Source organism: Cherax quadricarinatus, chromosome 37 (genome assembly GCF_038502225.1).
Source record: "Cherax quadricarinatus isolate ZL_2023a chromosome 37, ASM3850222v1, whole genome shotgun sequence".
NCBI lineage: Eukaryota > Metazoa > Arthropoda > Malacostraca > Decapoda > Parastacidae > Cherax > Cherax quadricarinatus.
Genome location: NC_091328.1, coordinates 5,216,778 through 5,244,575, shown reverse-complemented (window position 1 = coordinate 5,244,575; position 27,798 = coordinate 5,216,778). Strand labels below are relative to the sequence as shown.

The window sequence follows — 27,798 nt, the reverse complement described above, 5'->3', positions numbered from 1 at the left end:
TGTGTATGATAATTGTACTTATGTGTACTTGTGCCTCAATATATTTACTTATAGATATACGTGGTAACTGGCCAAGTCTTGGCCGAGGCGCCTCAGTGGTTAGTGTTGGTATTTTGGTCTGGCAGTGTAAGTGGAGCCTGTGTGGGTCCCAGACCAGTCTAGTGTGCTCAGTGCTCCACTCTCAAGACCATGGCTGAGGCTGAGAACTCTGTCACATCTGAGGTGCACCATTTCTCTAAGGAGGAGCTCCTGGATCCTGAACGTGGAGGCAAGACTTGGTTCCACCTTTGGTGCTCCACTACCTGATGCTGGTGCTCCACTATCTGATGTTGGTGCTCCACTATCTGATGCTGGTGCTCCACTACCTGATGCTGGTGCTCCACTACCTGATGCTGGTGCTCCACTATCTGATGCTGGTGCTCCACTACCTGATGCTGGTGCTCCACTATCTGATGCTGGTGCTCCACTACCTGATGCTGGTGCTCCACTACCTGATGCTGGTGCTCCACTACCTGATGCTGGTGCTCCACCTGATGCTGGTGCTCCACCTGATGCTGGTGCTCCACCGCCTGATGCTGGTGCTCCACCACCTGATGCTGGTGCTCCACCACCTGATGCTGGTGCTCCACCTGATGCTGGTGCTACACCACCTGATGCTGGTGCTTCACCCCCCTGACACTGGTGCTTCACCCCCCTGACACTGGTGCTTCACCCCCCTGACACTGGTGCTTCACCCTCCTGACACTGGTGCTTCACCCCCCTGACACTGGTGCTTCACCCCCTGACACTTGTGCTTTACCCCCCCTGACACTGGTGCTCCACCTGACACTGGTGTTCCACCTGACGCTGGTGCTCCACCCCCTTGTGGTGTTCCACCCTTTTGACACTGGTGTTCCACCCCCTCGACCCTGGTGTTTCACCCCCTTGACACTGGTGCTCCACCCTCTTGACACTAGTGTTCCATCCCCTCTACCCTGGTGTTCCACCCCCCTTGACATTGGTGTTCCACCCCCCTGACTGGTGCTCCACCTCCCTTAACACTGGTGCTCCAGCCCCCTTGACCCTAGTGCTCCACCCCCTTGATCCTGGTGCTCCACCCCTCTGTCCCTTGTGCTCCACCCCTCTGTCCCTGGTGCTCCACTCCCTTGACCTTTGTGCTCCACCTTGACCCTGGTGATCCACCCCCCCTGACCCTGGTGCTCCACCCCCTGACCCTGGTGCTCCACCCCCTTGACCTTGGTGCTCCACCTTGGCCCTGGTGCTCCACCCCCTTGACCCTGGTGCTCCACTCCCTTGACCCTGGTGCTCCACCCCCTTGACCTTGGTGCTCCACCTTGACCCTGGTGCTCCACCCCCTTGACCCTGGTGCTCCACCCCCTTGACCTTGGTGCTCCACCTTGACCCTGGTGATCTACCCCCCCTGACCCTGGTGCTCCACCCCCTGACCCTGGTGCTCCACCCCCTTGACCCTGGTGCTCCACCCCTTGACCTTGGTGCTCCACCTTGACCCAGGCGATCCACCCCCTTGACCCTGGTGCTCCACCCCCTTGACCCTGGTGCTCCACCCCCTTGACCCTGGTGCTCCACCCCCTTGACCCTGGTGCTCCACCCCCTTGACCTTGGTGCTCCACCTTGACCCAGGCGATCCACCCACTTGACCCTGGTGCTCCACCCCCTTGACCCTGGTGCTCCACCCCCTTGACCTTGGTGCTCCACCTTGACCCAGGCGATCCACCCCCTTGACCCTGGTGCTCCACCCCTTGACCCTGGTGCTCCACCCCCTTGACCCTGGTGCTCCACCCCCTTGACCCTGGTGCTCCACCCCCTTGACCCTGGTGCTCCACCCCCTTGACCCTGGTGCTCCACCCCCTTGACCTTGGTGCTCCACCTTGACCCAGGCGATCCACCCCCTTGACCCTGGTGCTCCACCTTGACCCTGGTGCTCCACCCCCTTGACCCTGGTGCTCCACCCCCTTGACCCTGGTGCTCCACCCCCTTGACCCTGGTGCTCCACCCCCTTGACCCTGGTGCTCCACCCCCTTGACCCTGGTGCTCCACCCCCTTGACCTTGGTGCTCCACCTTGACCCTGGTGCTCCACCACCTTGACCCTAGTGCTCAATTCCCTCCCCGTCCCTTGACCACCATTTATTTTTTAATATATCATCTTTATTGTTACTATATCATAGTTATTATTTACAATTTTTTTCCCTGGAGAAAAATCCCGTAATCTTTTATATTATAAATAACAACCATGTGATCCATTCCATGGAAAAGTTATTTGCTATGCAAATTATTTATTTCTTACAGCTTTCTAGTTTTTCTTACATCTTTCTATTGTGTTTTACAGTTTTCTATTGTATCTTACAGCTTTCTACTGTATTCTACAGCTTTCTATTGTATCGTACAGCTTTCTATTGTATCGTACAGCTTTCTGTTGTATCTTACACCTTTCTACAGCATCTTACACCTTTCTACAGCATCTTACACCTTTCTACAGCATCTTACACCTTTCTACAGCATCTTACACCTTTCTACAGCATCTTACACCTTTCTACAGCATCTTACACCTTTCTATTGCACCTTAGTAAGTAAATAAGTAAGTAAATTTATTCAGGTATACACAAATACAGTTGCATAGAATTATCATACATAGCAGCATATGTGTAGAGAACCTGGGATAACCCAAAAAAGTCAGACAGAGTGACTTATTTCCATTGGGGTCCTTTTACCTTATTATTATAATATAAAGGTTATAATATTTTCTTATTATTCTACAATGAAGATAACATCTTATTATCATACTAAAAAGACTATCTACTACACGAGGGTCATTAAGACTATCTACAATACGAGGGTCATTACTAGGGATAAGGTAAAATTTACACGTATTTTAGCTAAAAAATAGAAAATCATTCCACTCCATTTCTGTAGCTTCATTCATCAGACACTTTTTGGCAGTCTTCTTGAACTGGTTCATGCTATGACTGGCTTTGACATGTGCGGGCAGTCTGTTCCATTCTATTGCATCTTACAGCTTTCTTCAGCATCTTACAACTTTCTTCAGCATCTTACAGCTTTCTTCAGCATCTTACAGCTTTCTTCAGCATCTTACAGCTTTCTACAGCATCTTACAGCTTTCTACAGCATCTTACAGCTTTCTACAGCATCTTACAGCTTTCTACTGCATCTTAAACTAGGCTTTAAATAATAAGATACTATTAGAAGGACCCTACTGAAATAAGTCACTGACTTTTTTGGGTTATCCTGGTGGGTAATTTACACACGTTAGTATGTATAATAATTGCACTTATATATTTGTACCTAAATAAACTTACTAAGTGATAATTCTTTTTTAATTGATATTTTGTTATTAACTATCATTCTTATTTTACTTATGATTGTAGTTAACTGCACAAGAAGGCCTACTTAATAGTCTATGTCTCATTCTTAAGTAGCATGAATAGTTGCCTGAAATTTATTGCACATTTAGTGGTTTTCTTTTCTGTCTATTGTACTAATGCATTTAACTACATTTTTTGTGCAGCTTATTATTATTATTACTATATGCAAAATAAAACATGTAAATTCTTGTTTATTAAATAGGTATTGCATTGGAGTTATTGTTTGGATACATAGAAATGAAGCATTAAAATTGGGTAAGTATATTTAGGTACAGATACACATAAGTACAGTTAGCATGAAGAGTTTAACATGTGTAAATTACTTAAGGTAATCCAAAAAATTCTGACAAACTGACTTATTTCCTTTTTGATAACATCACATTAGGTTATATAAACAAAACTCTTTTTTTTCCCGTAAGTACTAAATATACTGTATACATCTCTATTTCATGGTACACTTAAAACTGGAAAATTTTTATAATAAAAACTTTCAGACATACATAGAGGGAAGTTTGGATTGTTATTGGACTGTGTAGGTGTAAATGTATTAGTTTTATGACTTAAAAGATTAAAGATTTTATTTCTTTACAAAGGTTACAGTGTGTAATTACAGTTTTGATTTGTTAAGTACAAAGAAAGCCACTATTATGCTGGGGCATTTTGGGCAAACTAATCCAAGTGCATGTACATAATAACTACCAAAGTCTAGACAAGATAAGACTGGGTATCTTTGTATTAAATCTTTATTTTAATACTAATGCTAGGTTAGGGTGGAGGTTTATGACAATAATAATCTTGAAGTTGCACATAATAAAAGCAATATTACAATTAATGGTTCAAACAGTAATATTTTATGGATTGGCAGATGTTTTAATAGACTAAAGGTCATATAATATTTGTTAGAGTTGCTTCAAACTGATTAGAAGTTGCTTTGGTTCTGTTAATTTGAGAATACCTTATTTAACCCTTAAACGGTCCAAACGTATATATGCGTTCACTCGCGTAGCGCCCCAACTTTTTTGAGGAAAAAAACAATCTTTTCTTTTAAAAGGGAAAAAGAGCATATGGTACCCAGGCATCCCCAATTATTTTAATATGGCACACAGTGAGTGCGCACACCCATTCTCTCATGTCTAGGTGACTCGGGCTTAATGTGGCAATGTTGAATGAATGACAAAGAAAACGTATATATACGTTTGGGGTGCTACGCGAGTGGACGTATATATACGTTTGGACCGTTTAAGGGTTAAATAGCTTCAGACTTAAAATTTGTGTATTTATTATACAGTCAGCTTTCACTAAACAAGGATGTATTACTGAGAAAGGGAATCTGTAAAATTTACACTTAGCAAAAATCCATTTTTACTTAGATTTCCAATGGGATTCATGGCTTCACATCAAGAAATATAAATAATGGAGGGTCTAAGGTTATATTCCAATTTTATATATCTTTGGAAAGTCCTTCTTTAGATTTGCTGCTCAGTTCTAGTTTCCATTTTACAGAATGGACATAAATGCAGTGGAAAATACACAGAAGAGGATGACTAAGTTACTAAGTTGATCCCACGTATCAGAAATCCTTCCTGCGAAGATAGACTGAAGGCAATGACTTTGCACTTTAGAAAGACTTAGAACTAGAAGTGTACAAATTAACAACAGGAATAAATAGAGGTGATATAAGTAATGTAGTTAAAGTATATAACCAAGATGGGATTCACATTAATGGATTCAAGTTAGAGGAGAGGAACTTAGATTTAGAAAGGATATAAGAAGGTACTAGTCTGGTACTAGAATTGTAAATGAATGGAACAAATTCCTGGGTAGCATCATTAAATATTATAATAGGTTGGATAGGTATACAAGTGAGTGTGAGTTAAACCTATCTAGTATGGGTCATTAAGCCTGGTGCAGTGTGCTTTCGTTCTTATGTTCCTATACTGGAAAGGCATCAGCTGCCTTACAATAACATTATGAGCATATTACAATATGTAAATAGAATGATAGTTGAAAATAGTAATTGATGATAATTTTTTTAACACTCCAGTGAGGGGGTTTGTGATGATGAGTGAGGGTTTGTGATGGTCAGGGGTGAGGGGTTACAATGGTGAGGGATTGTGACTGAGGGGTGGGGGTACTGACAGCATTGGAGTCATGCCATGGCCAGTGTTGGCAGTAGCCAGTACAGCATCTTTAACACACCTAAGGATAAATTAACCTTTGCTTCTCATGTTTCAGTATGGGTACCAAGGATTCAGATGTACTAATATATAATAAAAACCTTTATGATTAATTGCTGATCAGACAAGAGTAGTAAAAAGTGATAAGCTTAATGTTCACTTATACAGTATGTATTATGTACAACACGACAACAGATTATGTTCAATTTTCTTCAGAAATATTTGTGATATATTGTATTATGTGTAATCAACATGGTCATTTTTCAGCTAAATTGATGTTAAAGAGGGAGGAAATTTTTTTTTATGACTTGGTCATGGTCCAGGCCGTGGGGGCATTGACCCCCAGAACACCCTCCAGGTATACTCCAGATATGCACTCTTACCTGTAGAATTGTATGGGTGAATTTTGTCCAAATATTTTACTTTTGTTTTGCTGTGAGGCAGTTATTATTCTTGTTATATTCCTGGGAAAGTGCTGAACCCATAGGTGTCATACAGCACATGGGGGACGAGAGATAATCAGGATCACTTTGACAACGAAGTATGGATCCCAGGGTACAACTTATTCAGATGCAACAGAAAGAACAAGCAACAAGGGGGATGGGGTTGGCATGTATGTCACAGTCACTCATTTGCTTGGAATTACTAAACACCACAAATGATGTAGTTGAAGTTTTTAATTCAGGGAAGGGAAAAGTGGCTCTAATCCTTTGGATCAAGGCACACCCCTTGAAGTAAAAAGAAATTCAAGGGCAGGAATGAGGCAGATACAGATATTGTTGAGATATTTTTGTATTTGTGTTGTATTTTGTATTTATGTTGACTAGTATACCAGTGTATCTCTTACTGGGTATAAATAGTACTATACATATTAGTAATTTGGTATATATTGACAGAGGATATAGTAATGTAATCTCATATAGCATTATTAAATATTAATAAAGAATGTCTTTGCACTGTAGAAAAGTCTGGTAGCATAATACATTTTGCATAAAAGTAGTAAATGTATTTTAAATGTCACTTTGACATGTAAAAATGAGTACTGGACTTGGTGATAAATTTCAGGTAAGGAGAACTTTGGCCAGAGTGAGGTATCAGTGTTGTACAAGATGGCACAAGCAGACACATCAGGTGGCTGCAGACATGCATCTCAAGAGGGCAGCAAGCCACAACGTGATGATGATGAGGAGGAGGAGGAGAAGGAGGGGAATGAGGAGGAGTTTGAATGTTTGTTGGGAGCTAATGGCCAAGTGGTTCTTTGGAGCTCCAGAAGGGAAAGTAGGCATAATTCTCCTTCATTGTACTGCTTCAAGGGGGATGAGGGTTGCAGTGATGCTAGAGAAGGGCATTTGATCCAAGGAATTGGGGGCCACCTACCATTTCTGTGCATCAAACTTGATTGATACCTATTCCCCCAGGTGCTGCATTACCCTTATGGGTTAAGCCCTTACCCATGAATGTAATACAGTAATACTGTGGTAATATTGTTAACATAACTTGATTGAGAGGGTCCATGTAGCCATGAAACTCTGAATGATTTTCTAATTCTGATGTATGTATCTGAAAACAGAGAATTGAAGAAATGCAATGCCTGATTCAAGTAAATTATTGTCTAGATTTGTAAAACTAGCACAGTATTATTTGAAAGATTGTGCGCTGGTTGGACCCTTGTCTTATGCCCTGCATTTACTGACATTTCTCCGCTTTCCTATATCTCTTGAGTTTATCTACTACAGCACCTGTATAATGTATCACTGCTGTAATTTGTTTTCTGCTTTTATGTATATAAATAATAATAGTACAGTAAATCCTTGATTTAATGGGCCTCGTTGTAACAGGATCTGAAAATTGTCCGCTACTGTTTGGATCCTGGAAAAATATTCTCATAATTTGGATTTACCAGATGATTGACTTTAATGGACATCCTCCTTCCCCTTATTAATCTCTTAAATCAAGGGTTCTCTGTATAATTAATTTTTGTTGTACAGTATCTTACTGTCACTAGTAGTTTTCAGTGTTTACTGTAGTACTGTATATTGGAACTATACGTACTGTACTGTACTGTACTGTAATTTGCTATATCTTTTATAGTACAACATGCTCTTACCAGGGTAGTTTACAGCATCTTGTCTGTAGTGTATTGTGTAAGCAATGTACTGTAGTCAGTACATATTGTTACTCCTTCAGTTTAATGAATCTTCTCTGGTATTCTGTTGCTACTTTAGTATGCGGTGTTATAAGCACTGTAGTTCACTGTGTTTTAACATTTTCTAACCACTACTGTAGCTGATTTATAGTGTACTGTACTATAATAATTGTGCAATAATTTTATAATAGGGTTTAGATTAACAGTACAGTATATTATATTGGTACTGTATTTACCTAGAGTGATAAGTCATACAGAATATTGAGTGAGGCAGCAAGCTGACAAGTGGGTATAAAGACATGTAAATACATAGGAACCTAGGTAGTAGGTTGGTAGACAGCAACTGCCCAGGGAGGTATGCTACTGTCCTGCCAAGTGAGTGTAAAACGAAAGCCTGTAATTGTTTTACATGATGGTAAGATTGCTGGTGTCTTTTTTCTGTCTCATAAACATGCAAGATTTCAGGTACGTCTTGCTACTACTTCTTACACTTAGGTCACACTACACATACATGTATAAGCATATATATACACACCCCTCTGGGTTTTCTTCTATTTTCTTTCTAGTTCTTGTTCTTGTTTATTTCCTCTTATCTCCATGGGGAAGAGGAACAGAATTCTTCCTCCGTAAGCCATGCGTGTTGTAAGAGGCGATTAAAATGCCGGGAACAAGGGGCTAGTAACCCCTTCTGTATAGATTACTAAATTTAAAAAGGAGAAACTTTTGTTTTTCTTTTTGGGCCACCCTGCCTCGGTGGGATATGGCCAGTTTGTTGAAAAAAAAAAAAAAATATGTAGGAAGTCTTTATTTTTAGATGACCTTAAATATACATTCTGGTGAAATGGAGAAGGAAGCAGAGGTCACATCTGCAGTGATGACAGGAGGTGGGAGGTCAGGTCACAGGTGGTGTCAGGGCAGAGCCTTGTGCTGGAAAGTTACTATGTATGAAGTCGGCCTCTACCACTTCTTCATTGAGGCCATTCCACATCCCTACCACCTTGAGATTGAAGAAATACTTCCTGACATCCCTGTGACTCATCTGTGTATTGAGCTTCCAGGTGTGCCCTCGAGTACCTGTTTCCCACAAATAAATAACATAAAGGCACAATACCGTGACTGGAACGATACACAAATAACCCGCACATAAAAGAGAGAAGCTTACGACGACGTAAGCTTCTCTCTTATGTGCGGGTTATTTGTGTACCTGTTTCCCACCTCTCAAACAGCCTGTTCTTGTCTGCCCTATTAATTCCTCTGAGTATTTTGAGTATTATTACATCTTCTCAGGTTCTCCTGTCCTCTAGAGTCGTGAGATTCAATTCCTTCAGCCTTTCCTCATAGCTTGTACCCCTTAGCTCTGGAAGGAGTCTCGTTGCATACTTCTCCAGTTTCTTAATGTGTTTCTTTAAGTGTGGGCACTATACTGGTGCTGTGTACTTCAGGATAGTCCTGACATAAGTTGTATAAAGCACCTGAAATGACTCTGATGAGATTCCCGAAGGCCACTCAAATTTGCCAGGCGAGCATTGGCTTCAGAGGTTATTCAGTTGATGTGAACCTTGGGTGATATGGTAGGCACTATACTTACTCCCAGTTCCTTCTCTTTGAATGAGGTCTGCAGCCATCATCTTCCAAGTCTGTACTCTGTGTCTGGTCTTCTGGTTCTTTCCCTAAGCTTATAACCTTGCATTTACTGGGGTTAGATTAAAGGAGCCACTTATTTGACTAACCCTGCAATTTGTCCAGATCCTTTAGTAGCCTTTTCCTGTCCTCGTCTGTTTGCATTCTCATTAGTTTTACATCATCAACAAATAGAGATGCATCTGACTTAATTCCACCTGGTATGTTGTCAGCATAAACCACAAAAAGCATTGGTTGTAATACTGATCCTTGTGGTACCCTACTTATTACTCTTCCCCATTCTGGGGATCCGTCACCTATCAGGTTGGCTCTTTAACTGTTGAGGGCCAGAGGAATGTTTTCACTGCCCAGCTAAGGTGGGTTCAATTTTTGTTTCAGTTTTTGTGCAGCGGCTATGACTTCAGTTTTTTGTGACTTTTTTTTTTTTTTTTTTTTTTTACCCAGCCCAGTGGCCCACCGGGCATTGCCCAAATTCCTGTATGGCCAGTCTGCCTCTCTGTCAGGGTGAAAGTGACTTTCTTTTATTTGATGGTGTTATGCGATCTGATGACAGGTGCTTCAAGGCACTTCCTCCAAACCCTGTTATTCTATTAGAATGAGTTTGGCTTTGTTGGATACCATCAGGTATGAAATTTTGTAATACTGTACATGTATTCTCATGCCTCATGGCACAGGACAAAGTCAAACTCATCTTGACAGAGGATGACAAGGTAAGAGGTAAGTGACTGTCAGCAGCCATTATCAGAGTACATTAACTATGTTACTATACCCTCAGATTTCTTGAACAAAACTGGCTTGTTACATCAACTTTAACTTTCCGTTTTGCACATATAGTACAGTATTTTTTCCATCACATAAAGTTTCCCTATCACCAGCCCTCTGCCATTTAGTGCTGTCTGACCCATACAAGTTCAAAGCCTTTTTATGAATATACAATAATAATAATAATAATGTAATAATAATGTAGGTAGTAGGTTGGTAGACAGCAACCACCCAGGGAGGTACTACCGTCCTACCAAGTGAGTGTAAAACGAAAGCCTGTGATTGTTTTACATGATGGTAGGATTGCTGATGTCTTTTGTCTGTCTCATAAATATGCAAGATTACAGGTATGTCTTACTACTTCTACTTACACTTATGTCACACTACACATACATGTACACATTTATTTATACACACTCATCTGAGTTTTCTTTAATTTTATCTTAATAGTTCTTGGTCTTATTACTTTTCCTTTTATATCCATGGGGAAGTGGAATAAGAATCTTTCCTCCGTAAGCCATGCGTGTTGTAAAAGTCAACTAAAATGCCAGGAACAATGGGCTAGTAACCCCTTTTCCTGTAAAGATTACTAAACAGAATAAGAAGAAGAAAATTGTCAAAGTGGGAAGTCTGAATGTGCGTGGATGTTGTGCAGATGATAAGAAAGAGATGATTGTGGATGTTATGAATGAGAAGAAGCTGGATGTCCTGGCTTTAAGTGAAACAAAGCTGAAGGGGGTGGGAGAGTTTCAGTGGAGAGGAATAAATGGGATTAGGTCAGGGGTTTCAAATAGAGTTAGAGCTAAAGAAGGAGTAGCAATAATGTTGAAGGATAAGCTATGGCAGGAAAAGAGGGACTATAAATGTATTAATTCAAGGATTATGTGGAGTAAAATAAAGATTGGATGTGAAAAGTGGGTTATAATAAGCGTGTATGCACCTGGAGAAGAGAGAAGTGTAGAGAGAGAGAGAGAGATTTTGGGAAATGTTGAGTGAATGCGTGGGGAGTTTTGAATCAAGTGTGAGAGTAATGGTGATTGGGGATTTCAATGCTAAAGTGGGTAAAAATGTTATAGAGGGAGTAGTAGGTAAATTTGGGGTGCCAGGGGTAAATGTAAATGGGAAGCCTTTAATTGAGCTATGTGTAGAAAGAGATTTGGTAGTAAGTAATACATATTTTATGAAAAAGAGGATAAATAAATATACAAGGTATGATGTAGCACATAATGAAAGTAGTTTATTAGATTATGTATTGGTGGATAAAAGGTTGATGGGTAGGCTCCAGGATGTACATGTTTATAGAGGGGCAACTGATATATCGGATCATTATTTAGTTGTAGCTACAGTTAGAGTAAGAGGTAGATGGGAAAAGAGGAAGGTGGCAACAACAAGTAAGAGGGAGGTGAAAGTGTATAAACTAAGGGAGGAGGAAGTTCGGGTGAGATATAAGCGACTATTGGCAGAAAGGTGGGCTAGTGCAAAGATGAGTAGTGGGGGGGTTGAAGAGGGTTGGAATAGTTTTAAAAATGCAGTATTATTATGTGGGGCAGAAGTTTGTGGTTATAGGAGGGTGGGGGCAGGAGGAAAGTGGAGTGATTGGTGGAATGATGAAGTAAAGGGTGTGATAAAAGAGAAAAAGTTAGCTTATGAGAGGTTTTTACAAAGCAGAAGTGTTATAAGAAGAGCAGAGTATATGGAGAGTAAAAGAAAGGTAAAGAGAGTGGTGAGAGAGTGCAAAAGGAGAGCAGATGATAGAGTGGGAGAGGCACTGTCAAGAAATTTTAATGAAAATAAGAAAAAATTTTGGAGCGAGTTAAACAAGTTAAGAAAGCCTAGGGAAAGTATGGATTTGTCAGTTAAAAGCAGAGTAGGGGAGTTAGTAGATGGGGAGATGGAGGTATTAGGTAGATGGCGAGAATATTTTGAGGAACTTTTAAATGTTAAGGAAGAAACAGAGGCAGTAATTTCATGCACTGGTCAGGGAGGTATACCATCTTTTAGGAGTGAAGAAGAGCAGAATGTAAGTGTGGGGGAGGTACGTGAGGCATTACATAAAATGAAAGGGGGTAAAGCAGCTGGAACTGATGGGATCATGACAGAAATGTTAAAAGCAGGGGGGGATATAGTGTTGGAGTGGTTGGTACTTTTGTTTAATAAATGTATGAAAGAGGGGAAGGTACCTAGGGATTAGCAGAGAGCATGTATAGTCCCTTTATATAAAGGGAAAGGGGACAAAAGAGACTGTAAAAATTATAGAGGAATAAGTTTACTGAGTATACCAGGAAAAGTGTACAGTAGGGTTATAATTGAAAGAATTAGAGGTAAGACAGAATGTAGGATTGCGGATGAGCAAGGAGGTTTCAGAGTGGGTAGGGGAGGTGTAGATCAAGTGTTTACATTGAAGCATATATGTGAACAGTATTTAGATAAAGGTAGGGAAGTTTTTATTGCATTTATGGATTTAGAAAAGGCATATGATAGAGTGGATAGAGGAGCAATGTGGCAGATGTTGCAAGTATATGGAATAGGTGGTAAGTTATTAAATGCTGTAAAGAGTTTTTATGAGGATAGTGAGGCTCAGGTTAGGGTGTGTAGAAGAGAGGGAGACTACTTCCCGGTAAAAGTAGGTCTTAGACAGGGATGTGTAATGTCACCATGGTTGTTTAATATATTTATAGATGGGGTTGTAAAGGAAGTAAATGCTAGGGTGTTCGGGAGAGGGGTGGGATTAAATTTTGGGGAATCAAATTCAAAATGGGAATTGACACAGTTACTTTTTGCTGATGATACTGTGCTTATGGGAGATTCTAAAGAAAAATTGCAAAGGTTAGTGGATGAGTTTGGGAATGTGTGTAAAGGTAGAAAGTTGAAAGTGAACATTGAAAAGAGTAAGGTGATGAGGGTGTCAAATGATTTAGATAAAGAAAAATTGGATATCAAATTGGGGAGGAGGAGTATGGAAGAAGTGAATGTTTTCAGATACTTGGGAGTTGGCGTGTCGGCGGATGGATTTATGAAGGATGAGGTTAGTCATAGAATTGATGAGGGAAAAAAGGTGAGTGGTGCGTTGAGGTATATGTGGAGTCAAAAAACGTTATCTATGGAGGCAAAGAAGGGAATGTATGAAAGTATAGTAGTACCAACACTCTTATATGGGTGTGAAGCTTGGGTGGTAAATGCAGCAGCGAGGAGACGGTTGGAGGCAGTGGAGATGTCCTGTTTAAGGGCAATGTGTGGTGTAAATATTATGCAGAAAATTCGGAGTTTGGAAATTAGGAAAAGGTGTGGAGTTAATAAAAGTATTAGTCAGAGGGCAGAAGAGGGGTTGTTGAGATGGTTTGGTCATTTAGAGAGAATGGATCAAAGTAGAATGACATGGAAAGCATATACAGTGGACCCCCGCATAACGATTACCTCCGAATGCGACCAATTATGTAAGTGTACAGTATTTATGTAAGTGCGTTTGTACGTGTATGTTTGGGGGTCTGAAATGGACTAATCTACTTCACAATATTCCTTATGGGAATAAATTCGGTCAGTACTGGCACCTGAACATACTTATGGAGTGAAAAAATATCGTTAACCGGGGGTCCACTGTAAATCTATAGGGGAAGGAAGGCGGGGTAGGGGTCGTCCTCGAAAGGGTTGGAGAGAGGGGGTAAAAGAGGTTTTGTGGGCAAAGGGCTTGGACTTCCAGCAAGCGTGCGTGAGCGTGTTAGATAGGAGTGAATGGAGACGAATGGTACTTGGGACCTGACAATCTGTTGGAGTGTGAGCAGGGTAATATTTAGTGAAGGGATTCAGGGAAACCGGTTATTTTCATATAGTCGGACTTGAGTCCTGGAAATGGGAAGTACAATGCCTGCACTTTAAAGGAGGGGTTTGGGATATTGGCAGTTTGGAGGGATATGTTGTGTATCTTTATATGTGTATGCTTCTAAACTGTTGTATTCTGAGCACCTCTGCAAAAACAGTGATAATGTGCGAGTGTGGTGAAAGTGTTGAATGATGATGAAAGTATTTTCTTTTTGGGGATTTTCTTTCTTTTTTGGGTCACCCTGCCTCGGTGGGAGACGGCCGACTTGTTGAAAAAAAAAAAAAAAATAATAATAATAATAATAATAATAATAATATGGATTTAGAAAAGGCATATGACAGAGTGGATAGGGGAGCAATGTGGCAGATGTCGCAAGTGTATGGAATAGGTAGTAAGTTACTTAATGCTGTAAAGAGTTTTTATGAGGATAGTGAGGCTCAGGTTAGGGTGTGTAGAAGAGAGGGAGATTATTTCCTGGTAAAAGTAGGTCTTGGACAAGGATGTGTAATGTCACCATGGCTGTTTAATATATTTATAGATGGGGTTGTAAAAGAAGTAAATGCTAGGGTGTTCGGGAGAGGGGTGGGATTAAGTTTTGGGGAATCAAATACAAAATGGGAGTTCACACAGTTACTTTTTGCTGATGATACTGTGCTTATGGGAGATTCTAAAGAAAAGTTACAAAGGTTAGTGGATGAGTTTGGGAGGGTGTGTAAAGGTAGAAAGTTGAAAGCGAATATAGATAAGAGTAAGGTGATGAGGGTATGAAACTATTTAGATAAAGAAAAACTGGATATCAAATTGGAGAGAGAGAGTATGGAAGAAGTGAATGTTTTCAGATACGTATTTGGGAGATGACTTGTCAGCAGATGTGTTTATGAAGGATAAAGTTAACCATAGAGTTGATGAAGGAAAAAAAGGTGAGTGGTGCATTGAGGTATCTGTGGAGACAAAAAATGTTATCCATGGAGGCAAAGAAGGGAATGTACAAAAGTATAGTGGTACCAACACTTATATAAGTGTGAAGCTTGGGTTGTAAATGCTGCAGCAAGGAGGCGGCTGGAGGTAGTGGTGATGTCCTGTCTAAGGGCAATGTGTGGTGTAAATATTATGCAGAGAATTTGTAGTGTGGAAATTAGGAGGTGTGGAGTTACTAAAAGTATTAGTCAGAGGGCTGAAGAGGGGTTGTTGAGGTGGTTTGGTCATTTAGAGAGAATGGAGGAAGGAAGAATGACTTGGAGAGCATATAAATCTGTAGGGAAAGGAAGGCGGGGTAGGGGTCATTCTTGATAAGGTTGAAGGGAGGGGGTAAAAGAGGTTTTGTGGGCGAGGGCCTTGGATTTCCAGCAAGCGTGCGTGAGTGTGTTAGATAGGAATGAATGGAGACGAATGGTTTTTGGGACCTGATGAGCTGTTGGAGTGTAAGCAGGGTAATATTTTGTGAAGGGATTCAGGGAAATCAGTTAGCCAGACTTGAGTCTTGGAAGTGGGAAGTACAATGCCTCCACTTTAAAAGAGTGGTTTGGGATATTGGCAGTTTGGAGTGACTATCTAAATTGTCGTATCTGGGTGCCTCTGCAAAGACAGTGGCCCCGTGGCCTGGCTGACAAAAGCTCTCACTCCACATACTGAGGGCATGGGTTCGATTCCCGGCGGGGTGGAAACATTTCAACATGTTTCCTTACACCTGTTACTTTCACCTAGCAGCAAATGGGTACCTGGTGTTAGTCGGCTGGTGTGGGCCAGATCCTAGGGAAGAAGATTGAGGACCCCAATGGAAATATTTAGACAGTCCTCAATGATGCACTGACTTTCTTGGGTTATCCTGGGTGGCTAACCCTCCAGGGTTAAAAATCTGAATGAAATCTTGTGAGTGATGGTGAAAGTGTTGAATGATAATGAAAGTTTTTTAATTTTTTTGAGGTTCTTTCTTTTGAGCCACCCTGCCTTGGTGGGAAACAGCCGACATGTCAAAAAAAAAAAATAATAATATCAGTGATTATGTCACTTCTTGTTCATTGTACATTTCTGGTAATCGATCATAACCTTAATAATTATAATAATCTTAATTTCTACAAGTACATGTGCAACATATACAGGTCTAGCTGACATCAGTGACATACATAGAAACCCCCTTGTTATGCAGAGCATTTTGGACAAATTAGGTCAATTTTGTTCCCAGGATGCAATCCACAACAGTCGGCTAACACCTAGGTACCTATTTTACTGCTAGGCATCTTAATTTAAAGTGGCTGGACACAAGTGGTTTATAAATTAGGCTTCAAATGTCTTAATCATATATGTATTGCACATTGTCCTTATTAATATATAGTAGAAGAATAATTTATTCAGAGTAATACCTCCAGAGAGTTATTAACAAGGATAACACAAGCAAGCCAAGTAGTGTGGCTTCCATGGGGGTGCCCTATTTTTTATATCTTCCCATAGGTCATGATGCACAACAGTCAGACTAATTTTTGGTATAGATTTACTACCAGGTAACAGGAACGAACTTTCTTGTATGTCCTGCCTTTTACAATGAAGATTCAGGTACAGTATACGTAGTCAAGTACGTATTTTGTAATTTTTAAGAAAAATATGAGGCTCAAGATCTGAAATACTATTTTTTGTGTATGTTTACAAATAACTTAATCTACAAATTCTACAGTTTTCTCAAGGATAAAAAGCGTATTATTTTCAATTACTGTATTATTTTCAATTTATGAAGACTGTAATAATTGTTCCCATGGTATGTACGTACATATTTTGTATTTTGTCAAAAATCCTTTTTCAGACTCATTATAAAGTTGGTTGAAACTTATTGCACTAGTTTTCTGAAGATAATGGTTGTCTCTCTAGAACAAATGGTGTTGCCTATTCATCACAGTATTTGCCTACAAATGGGAGAGAAAGCTTTAAGCATTGTTTCTGTCCATCCTGGATTATTATCATGTGATGGTTGATAATGAATAGCTTAGCCATGGTACTGTGCTAAGCACCTAGCAACAAAATTTAGAAAAATAAATATGATACAGCATATAAATTTATTGTTTTCTATCTCTCCTCAGCTGTGCTTTCAAGATTTGACTTTGTATACCCAGCATATATGGTAGTAGAGAAGTGCCCCATTATATCACCTGTGATTGATTCTGATGGAGACCTTCAAGTTACCAGAAAGAAGGACCTTCACAAAAAAGAAGGGGCTGTGCTCATTGGTTAGTTAAAAAATTAATCTTAATATACTGATTTATAAAGTCTGAATGAGTTGCTTGTAAGATTAGTAACTGCTTCATATAATAGCAGTGGTTTATTGATTATATAGATTATTGTAGGTATGTGAGCTTTAATGCACGAATGTAACTTAGGTGACTTGTAGGTCATTAGTTGTGCCTTTGACTCAAACTAGAGGACTCGGGCAGCTTAATCCTGGGGGATGTGTACTTGAGGGGCATGCATCATTACCCCTGTTGCCTCAGTTCACCTAGCAAGAAATTGGTACCTATGTGTTAGGTGAGTTTTGCGAGTGACATCCTTGAGGCCTTATATAAGGCTGGGCTGCATGTGCTATATGTTTTGTTAGCAGTTTTTAATGATGAATATCAGCTAGTATGATTTTCTTTTGCATTGCATCAGTTGCATTGGTTATGAAAGCTGTAATGTACGCGTGTGTGTGTGTGCTGCAAGTAGGTTTGTAATTTTTTCTTTAAAATTTTCTTCCATCTTGGCCAAATTCATTATTGGTCATCATTGTTGCATGGGTTTAATGCTGCTTCATATTTTAGTGGGATTAAAAAAAATAGTTAATAGTACCTAAACCAGAATAATTTTTGTTTGATTTACCTTTCATATTTGCCATTTGCATGACTTAAGCTGATAACACTCTTATTAATGGAATTAGTATTGTGTTACTCTGGCATTGCACTCACATGGTATATTGACATGGCTTTTTTTGTATCTTCTTGCTGTTGTATCTGTTGTCATCATCTGGCCCTAGAACAAAAACTCTTCCATGCAAAAAAAAGAGGTAAGTTATTTTCATACCAAGGAAGATGTAGTAAAGTATACTGGTAGTATAGTACCTGGATTTTATAATACCATATTACCTTAATTATATTCACAGGGAAGCATTACAGCCATAAGGGTCATACAGTCTTTGAATGGAAAGTACATAATGCCCTTCACCAGCATTCAGGTTCTCTACTTGAATTGGTGTTACATCAACTCAGTACATACATAAGAATGGTGGAGCACTATAGCTATCCTACTATCCCATCCTTGGCAGGTCTTTCTCAAACTCGGTCTTTCTCATTCTTATATTTATCACATCTATTTTTGAAACTAGTTTGTGTTAGCATTATTGACTACACTTGGCAGATTCTTAAACCAGTACTTGTGGATTGTTGTTGAGATTCTTTAATCAAATTATGCTCATTAAGTTGGCTTCTTATCATATCAGATGTTATTGATTTTAATAATTTGCCTACTGTTGAGGTCAGGCATATTGGGTGGCACTTTGAAGATAAGTCTACAGGCTTAGTTGCTGAGTTGAAAAATAGGAATTACATTAGCCATCTTCCACATATTTGACATGACACCTGTTTGTGGTAATATATTAAAACAGGCTTGTTAGCTGTTCTTTAAGTTTCATTGCGTATTTCTGAAGTACTCTTAAGAACAGTTTGTCAGGGCCTGGGGACTTGTTTTGCTTCAGTTTAATTGTTTTATAACCATGTCCCTAGTGACACTGATAATTTTTCTTCAGACCCCTCTATAATTGTTAATTGCTGAGTTGTCATTTGATGATGGTCTTCCACCTAAAGTTCCTGTATATCATCATATATAAAAAGACAGGTAAATTTATATACTCATACACTAGTTTCTGAAAAGGCAAATAAATTTATATACTCATACACTAGTTTTTAATATGGTGACCATATTTCACTAAGGTAGGGTGACCCAAAGAAGGAAATGCATTCACCATCACTCATTCTTTAGCTGTCTTTCCAGAAGTGCATGGATATCATGTTTCAAATGTAGCCCACCAATGTACAAGACATCCAGGTGAGCAATAGAAGCCAATTGTTTAGTTTTATCTAAAAATAAAATGTAGTGGTGATTAAAATGGGTTGAGTACAATATATTAATTTTTGTTACCAGAACACCAGAGTGCCACGACACTGGAGCTGGTGGGTGAGCAGGTGTGGCGAGGTTCACTCTTCCTGGCAGATTTTATCCTCAATTATCCAGATATCTTCAGAGATGCACACATCCTGGAAGTTGCTTCGGGAGTTGGTCTTACCTCAGTAGTGGCAGCCATGTTAGCCAAGCAAGTCATTATTTCTGGTTAGTGCCTTTATTATCGTATACCCATGCATACATGTGAAAACAATAATTTTTTTTATTACCACATCAACCATTTTCCACCTAGGCAGGGTGATCCGAAAAAGGAGAAACACTTTCATCATCACTTACTCTATCACTGTCTTGCCAGAGGCATGCTGACACTACAGTTAAAAAAAAAACTGCAACATATCTACACCCCACCTTCAGAGCACAGGCACTGTACTTCCCACCTTCAGGACTCGAGTCCAGCTAACCAGTTTCCCCGAGTTCCTTCGTAAATGTTACTGTGCTCACACTTCAACAGCACATCAAGTCATCATGCTAGAATTAAAAAATACAAATCTTTGGTTAAAACAAATATATTTTCAACACAGAAAAAACAAGCAAAAGGTAAATTATAATTACCTATTATGAAAGGCACATTTGCTCTATAGATATTTTAAAGTGTATTTTTGAAGGCAACATGTTTAACCCGTAAACAGTCTAAACGTTTATATATACGTTCTCTACCGTAGTGCCCCAACTTTTTTGAGAAAAAAAACAAATTTTTTTTTTTAATAGGAAAAAAGAGCATATGGTACCCAGGCATCCCCAATTATTTTAATATAGAACACAGTGAGTGCACACACCCATTCTCTCATGTCTAGGTGACTCAGGCTTATCGTGGCAATGTTGAATGTATGGCAAAAAAAACGTACAGTATATATACGTTTGGACTGTTTACGGGTTAAAAATACTTAAGGAGTTATTTGCATTTCAATAAAGAGTAAAGTATGCTGAAAAGAATGCTAAACTATAAATTTTTGAAACTCTGGTTAGTAATTGTCATTTGTTATTGCAGATGTTGATCGTGGTGACATATTGGAACTCATCAGTCGAAACATCAAAAGGAACATAGATTTGATCAAAGCCAAAGTAGAAGTGAAAGAAATCGACTTCTTTAATCATGCCACCATTGAAGAGATAATGGATTTGAAAAATGTTTCAGTTCTTCTGGCTGCTGATGGTATTACCCCCTTGTTCACTTGTTCCTGCTGTTTATGAGGTATCATGAGCAATAATGATTTTTTTTTTTTAGCATATTATCTGTCTCCCACCTAGATAGGGCAACCTGGAAAAGAAGAAAAACTTTCATTGTCATTCATTCGATCAGTCTTGCCAGAAGCGTGCAGACAACACAGCTTGGATAGCATTCTGAACTGCAGTGTCCCCACTCCCTATTCAGTGTAAGCACTGTACTTCCCAGAACCAGGACTCAAGTCTGGCTAACTGGTTTCCCTGAATCCTTTCATAAATGTTATCTTGCTCACACCTTGATAGTACTTCAAATCAGAAAATCCACTTGCTGCCACTCTAACACACACTCACATGTCTGTTGGATGTCCAAGTCACTAGCACTCAAAACCTCTTACCCTTTCCTTCCAACCCTTCCTGGGATGTGACTCTTACCCCTCCTTCCCTTTATCCCAGATTTGCATTCCTGCCTAATCTCTTGCTTTGCTCCATCATCTTGATATCTCCAAACCACTTCAGTAACCCCTCCTTCACCATTTTAATAATAATTGTGGTAATCACACACCTTCTAATATCCAGGTTACAAATTCTTTGCATAATATTCATACCACACATTGCCTTCAAACATGATTTCTCCACTGCCTCCAACCTCTTCCTTGTTGCAAGACTTAAAACCCATTATTCACATCCACATAGGTGTTGGGACCTGTGTACTCTCAGTGCATTACCCCATTTTTTTGCCTCCATAGATAAGTTTCTTAGTCTCCACGGATGCCTCAGAGCACCACCCACATTTTTCTTCTCATCAATTCTATGATTCACTCTATCTTTTATAGAACCATCTGCTGACAACTCCACTCCCAGATATCTAAACACATTTACTTCCTCTACACTCCCTCTCTCCAATCTAATGTCTGGCCTTCCACTGCCTAAATTTTTTGTTATTCTCATTATGTTGCTTTTTTCCTATGTTCACTTTTAATTTCCTTCTTTTATATGCCCTCTGAAATTCATCTATCAACCTTTTGTAGTTCTTTAGAATCTCCCAAGAATCATATCATCGACAAAAAGCAAATGTAACAACTCCCACTTTGTATTAAGAATCATCTAAATCCTACACCTCTCCCCAATACTCTAACATTCACTTCTTTTACAACCCCATATGTAAATATGTTAAGCAACTATGTTGATATCGCACCTCTCTGTCTAAGGCCTACTTTCACCTGAGCCTCACTATCCACATAAATTTACTTCTTTTAATAACCTATGACCTGTTTCATTCATTTGCAATGTCTACAATGTTGCTACCCTATCCACCCTGTCATATGCTTTTTCTAAATCCATGAATGTAATAAAAAGTTCCTTACTTTTATCTAAGAATTTTTTACTTATATTCTTCGATGTAAACACCTGATCTGCACATCCCCTCCCTACCCTTCCTAAAACCTCTGTTTCTCTGCTCTCTCACCCTTAATTGTTTCAATAATAACTGCTGGACAATTTACCCGGTATACTCAGCAGGCTTCTTCTTCTTTCAACAAACCGGCCGTATTCCACCGAGGCAGGGTGGCCCAAAAAGAAAAACCAAAATTTCTCTTTTCAAATTTAGTGATTTATACAGGAGAAGGGGTTAACTCAGCAGGCTTATTTCCCTATAATTCTTACTCTTTTATCCCCTTTTCACTTATGCAAAGGAACTATGTTTGCTCTCTGCTAATCCCTAGATACCTTTCTTCCCCCCCCTCCCCCTTTCATGCAAATATTTAACACTTGCACCAACCTATCTGTGAAATTATGGGCACTAGCTAGCTTGAATATTATACATACATACATAATTGAATTTACAGTATTTTATACCCACATCCATTAATTCCTCAGGTGCTGGATGTCCCCTACAGGTTTAGTGCTTCTCCATGAATATAATAATTACAGATATGCTGCATGTGTTACTGCTTTGTTCATACAAATGTTATATATACTATGACCATACATGTGAAGGTAGTGGTGGTGATGATGGTTGATCAACACTTCACCACATGTCACCACACATTGCCACCCTTCCATGCTGCCACACTTCATCACAAGCCTCTACACTTCATCTCAAACCTCAACACTTCATCACAGCAACCAGTGAAGAGGTGGGGCCAGGAGCTATGAATCAACCCCTGCAACCACATTTAGGCGAGTACAAACTTCCACACTCCATCACAAACCTCCGTACCTTATCACAAACTTCCACATCATACATACATTGCTACCCTTCTCAACATTCTGCTACATGTCGCCACCTTGACATTATGTCATCACACTTTACAACTCCGAAAACATGCCACCATACATTGCGCTCTTCCACATGGCACCACACTTGCATAACATTATAGCACAGACGATGTTAAAAATATATGTAGGAGCAGCTACTCTTATCTTTGTCATTTTTTCCAGTGGTGTACCATGACCAGCTGACTGATGCTTTCCTCAGGACAGTCCTTCGGCTGATGAGCGACCCACCTGACAAGACTATGTACATTGCACTGGAAAAGAGGCAAGTCTTTTACTGAAAGCACTACTTTGTATGAAATGATCTAAGTTAATTTTACTTTTTTTGTATAAAAAACTGATTTCCTTCTCACTATTTTTGTATTTCATGAATACATATTAGGAACATGGGTACACAAAGGGAGGCCTGTTGTATTTGGTCATAAATCAGTCCTCCAGACAAGGAACAATCCTCAAGCAATGAAGACAAATTCAGACACACTCCTTCACAACTCTCCAGGTTGCCATATAGGTTACCTTTCTTGTACAGTATAATTTTTACATTGTAAAAAACTTTCATATCTGTCTATTTCTCGTATACCACAATTTTTCGCCTCTTTCTACCAGTTCTGTATTTCTCCTTCCTGCCTGTAAACATGGTCCTCTGCCTCACTCGTGTTAGTCTCATATTCTCTCTAGTATCAGAAGTGTGTTCCTTACACATTCAAAATCTGCAAACACAGAAAAATATCAGTTTAATCTATAATATTGTTGAATTCAAGAGAGATATGTACAAGGTAATAAGAATAAAATAGTTTGTTCATGCAAGGAAGAACATTGAATGAAGAAAACTTTGCACAGGTAAATGAGATGGAGCCCATTGAAGTAAATGGAAAGGAAAACGAGTAAACTGTTATTATTAGGCATTAATAAATATTAAATGGTAGGATGAGATGAGATGACACTAGGTATTAAAGGAGTGTGTACAAGAACTCTTCTACTCAAGACCCTGATTTTAGTCTTTTTGCTTCCCTCCCAATGCTAATATCCAGTAGAGCAGGGAATATCATGAGGGTGTCGGGAAGGGCTCCTGCATGAGTTGAATGCGACAGAAAACCAAAATGTCCTGCACCTGTTGCGTTTCATACAACCTTTGCCATACAAGGGTAAGCTTTACCAGGATTTTATTCTAAGAAGGTAAACAGGCTTGTCAATGGAAAATGACTCATAAGTGTGCCAAGATTGTTCATTTTAATCACATGCATTCACTCTTTCCTGCAGTGTCACTTCATCTTTTCTTTCTACTTGCCTTTATGTCAGCATATTCTTGCTTACTGTAGCGAACATTTTGCGTCCTGATTTTTTCTTTCTACTTGCATCTAAAGTGTTTTACACTTGCTGGTGATTTGTTACTAATCTTGTAGTTCACACCAATATTTTTTAATATTAATTATAATAGGCTATGACAGTTCTCATCATATTGTGTATATTGTACCTACCTTAAGCTTAAGAGCACTTGGCTATGATTATAATAATAATAATAATAATAATAATAATAATAATAATAATTGTATACAGTTTATCAGTTATCATACCTTCAGTCTGGTAATAAATTTTTATTAATTGGCAGATATGTCTTCACTCAGGAGGATATGGATACAGTGGCTCCATGTTATGAATATTTTCTTCAAGGCCTGGAGTGGTTGGGTTCTCAGAACCTCTCTCAGATTGACTGGACAATAGAAGCACTACCCACCGACTTTGAACAATACTTCACTTATGAGCGTACAAGACACTTAACATTGTGGAAGATCCAGGCTACGCTCAAGTGACAAAGACTCAATTAGCAAAAAATTATTCAATTAGGTTTTCAATTATAGTTTTTTAAACCAATGAAGGATTACTATTAGGCTTAATAATTGATATCTAACGTTTATTGAAAAACTTACTTTAGAGATAAATGTATACAGTAAGCTAACAGAAGACTTATGAATGATACTTCTTGATAGTTAAATATATAGTGTACAGGGAAAATAATTTGAGTATATATGAGAAAGTATGGAGGGGTTTCTCAATACAGAGTGCTCAATATATTACAAATGTATTAAGTCATATACATCTCCACTTTCAAACCGAGCATTTAGGAACCCATTAAAGTGGTCCAACTGCTAAGTCTTAGTACTGACTCATGGTCCTCACCACAGTTGGTGAGGGGATCTTGACCTAAGGAACTGGACCAGTGCTCCAGTTCCTCGAATCAAGCCTGAATGTCATCCATTCCCCCAGGTGATGTATGACCTCAACGGGTTTAGCACTCCCTTCATGAATATAATAATATGAGGTATACAAGCACTGTTAGTCCATACTTAGTTTGTTTGGTTGTCAAAACTTACAAGTTTCATATAAATTATAAACATTGGGATTTGTATGTAAAGTCTGACATGTTTACTACACCTTATAAGTACAGTGGACCCCTGGTTTACGATATTATTTCATTCCAGAAGTATGTTCAGGTGCCAGTACTGAACGAATTTGTTCTCAAGGAATATTGTGAATTAGATTAGTCCATTTCAGACCCCCAAACATACACGTACAAACGCACTTATATAAATACACATACATAATTGATCGCATTGGGAGGTGATCATAAAGCGGTGGTCCACTGTATTTAGTACTTAGTATGCATATTTTATATTTACTCTTAAAAAGTTCTGTAAAGTTTTGTTCTGTACCTTGTCTCTAATAACCCACTCGAAAATGCACCATCTGTTTGTTCTAGCATTGGTTTTGCTAAATATAAATTTCTACAATTTCTGGCTGTGAATACTAGAGGGCTGATAAGTGTTGGCTCTTATTAGGACTTTGGAAAAAATATGTGTGAAATATCACTCGACTGACCCTTAATCTAAATTTCTAATATAAATCCCTCTTTTTCATTCTGTTCAGGCAAAATATTTCTATTGCAGGAGTGTTACAATCATTGCAGCATCGATATTGTGCGGCCCATGAATAGAGTACATGGTAGTCTGCTCCATTCACCATGTTTTCTGGTAAAATTAAAATATTTTGTGAATATTTAATTTTTTTTTAACACTTCGGTCGTCTCCCACCGAGGCAAGTAATTTTGTAAATTTACATTAAAATATCTTAAAACAACAGTAGTCTATAGTGTGTTAGTTGAGAAAAGCAACTCACTGGAGTAGCTGGTGAATGTGGCACTGCTACTGTCACAGGATGGAAATATTATTTTTTATATTTTTATGAAATGAATAAAATTTTTTGTATGTTTATTTGAGGCATGTGTTTTTGGGGCCTAATGTCTTTTGGTAGAGAGGTCAAGAAAAATAAATTTAAGAATTAGACTATTTATTCGAGCTGATTTTCATTTTTTTTTTTTTGTCTTTTATTAAATGCTTTTATTTTTTGTACAGGAGGGCTCCGTTCATATAACTAAGGTTTGTGACCCCAAATGAAAAGCGAAAATCACTGGTGGGTGGAAAAGATCATTATCGAATGCATCTAAAACGTCAGTGTAAACACATTATCAATCATATATTAAGTGCTCAATATAGCTAGGCATAAAAAAGGTACATACGTAAATACACAGTACATGTACATACCTAAAAAATATAGCGCTGGTCTTACCTTATGCACTGTTGCACAAAAACAGTGATAGCAGCAAAAAGCAGTAAAAGCATCAAACATAATGAACAATGGCTCAGTTAAAAGCCAACAAAAATGGGCACTGTATATGTGGGGCCCTTTCCTGTATGTGATAATTTCATATATGTGATAAGCTTTTTTTTTTGTCAACAAATCGGTCGTATCCCACCAAGGCAGAGTCGCCCAAAAAGAAAAACGAAAGTATATGGTAAGCTTATATTTATTTAATGCACACTGGTGAAGAATGTGTATTATGGTTATTTAACTTTGCGGAAGAATTCTCCTTTAATATTTTTTCATATGTAATGATATTTGGCATGAAAATAACCACAGTTAAATGAACTGTCCAGCTAAATTATAAATGGTTTTGCAAGAAATACTTCTGTTACAGTAACTAGAAATTTTGTTAACCCAGAGAGCCTGACCATTTTTAGTTTGGCAAATTTAAAATAGCACCAGTGGTAAACTTATGCTGTGTATATTTATTTTTCCTTCTGTAAGTTACAATGTTAGATTATGTTGTTGGCAGTTGTGCTGAATGCTGGAGATAAGTGTATAATAAAATAAGTTAGAGTTCAAGTAATTATTTTTCAGTATGTTGTTTAGGTGTACTGATAAATATGGTCTATGGTCTAGGCTTTGGACATTTTAAAAGTACAAATTTTATTTACTGGTAGTGATGCTATGTTGTATTTCATGTTCATTCATCACTTGTTTGAAATATCACAACTTGTCATTGTATATATTGGTATTTATCAGCACCATGAATGGTGTTTGTAGTAGTTGTGACATGCATGGAGCACTTTGACCATGCATGGTAGTTCTTTTGTTTTGACTTGAATGATTCATATTGAATTCCTCACAAGTATTCTGAGGACTATCCATCTCTACACTTCCTAATACACACTCATCTTCCCTATTGACTGTACTATCAGTTAATTGCAATCTTCACTTTAAGCTTCTAAATAGCATTCAGAGAAACCATGTTTAAAGATGCTTTGCCAATTTTGTGTCCAAGACCAATTTTATGTAGCTGTGTAGAGGAAATCTAATTATTCAGTTTATCAGGCAGTCTCTTGTCTCAAATTGGCTCTTTTGTCTCGCCTGGCTGTCTTGCTCTCCATATACATGTACTTTACATATATGTATGATCAATAATTGCTTTAACCTGTAATAAAATGTACTATTTTGTGTTTAAAAGGCTGTTTCATTACTCATGTTAGTTGATGGCATCCCTCAACTTTTTGGCACTTTGTGACCTATGTAGGTTGAGCATGTTTTGTGAATATAATAATATTGGTAGGATTGCTGGTGTCTTTTTTTTTTTTTTTTCTCTTAAACACTCAAGATAGCATTTATGACCAACCTGTCGCTGCCCAGTTTATCATACAGTGTGGCAATAATTCAGCTCCATTTCCAAGTGTAGTCTACCACAGCTATCATACTCTAGAGCTACTTGCCTCCCACAGCACCTTGTAGAAGCATACTACAATCTCCTGAATGTTCATGTCTTATGAAGTGCTCATCTCTGATGTTCCTACCTCTTTGCCATCTGCCATTCATACCACTTCATTCTC

General features: G+C 38.8%; 1 protein-coding gene across 5 annotated transcripts; it reads left to right on the top strand.

The window, feature by feature from the left end:
- The first annotated feature begins 104 nt into the window (after nt 1-104).
- On the top strand, nt 105-27,421 carry LOC128701970 (methyltransferase-like protein 22). 5 transcript variants are annotated; one of them, XM_053795999.2, is made up of 9 exons: nt 128-268; nt 3,605-3,657; nt 6,645-6,857; nt 17,014-17,160; nt 17,940-17,969; nt 19,103-19,288; nt 20,130-20,294; nt 22,745-22,844; nt 24,189-27,421. In XM_053795999.2, the coding sequence occupies exons 3-9, from the start codon at nt 6,689-6,691 to the stop codon at nt 24,388-24,390; spliced, it is 999 nt and encodes a 332-aa protein (XP_053651974.2). In that variant the 5' UTR covers nt 128-268; nt 3,605-3,657; nt 6,645-6,688; the 3' UTR covers nt 24,391-27,421. The 5 variants fall into 5 exon arrangements, with proteins under 5 accessions (XP_053651956.2, XP_053651980.2, XP_069947906.1 ...); XM_053795981.2 differs by lacking the exon at nt 3,605-3,657 and having other exon boundaries at nt 105-268; XM_053795990.2 differs by lacking the exons at nt 128-268; nt 3,605-3,657 and adding an exon at nt 4,907-5,073.
- The last annotated feature ends 377 nt before the right edge of the window (nt 27,422-27,798 follow it).

What these genes read in the sequence shown, in the direction of transcription:
- LOC128701970 (XM_053795981.2), top strand. Translation starts at nt 190, where the DNA reads ATGGCTGAGGCTGAGAACTCTGTCACATCTGAGGTGCACCATTTCTCT. An exon ending in TTGGAGCTCCAGAAGGGAAA is followed by an intron (nt 6,858 to 17,013) that starts GTAGGCATAATT and finishes ATCTCTCCTCAG; the next exon opens with CTGTGCTTTCAAGATTTGAC. An exon ending in AGTTCTTCTGGCTGCTGATG is followed by an intron (nt 20,295 to 22,744) that starts GTATTACCCCCT and finishes CATTTTTTCCAG; the next exon opens with TGGTGTACCATGACCAGCTG.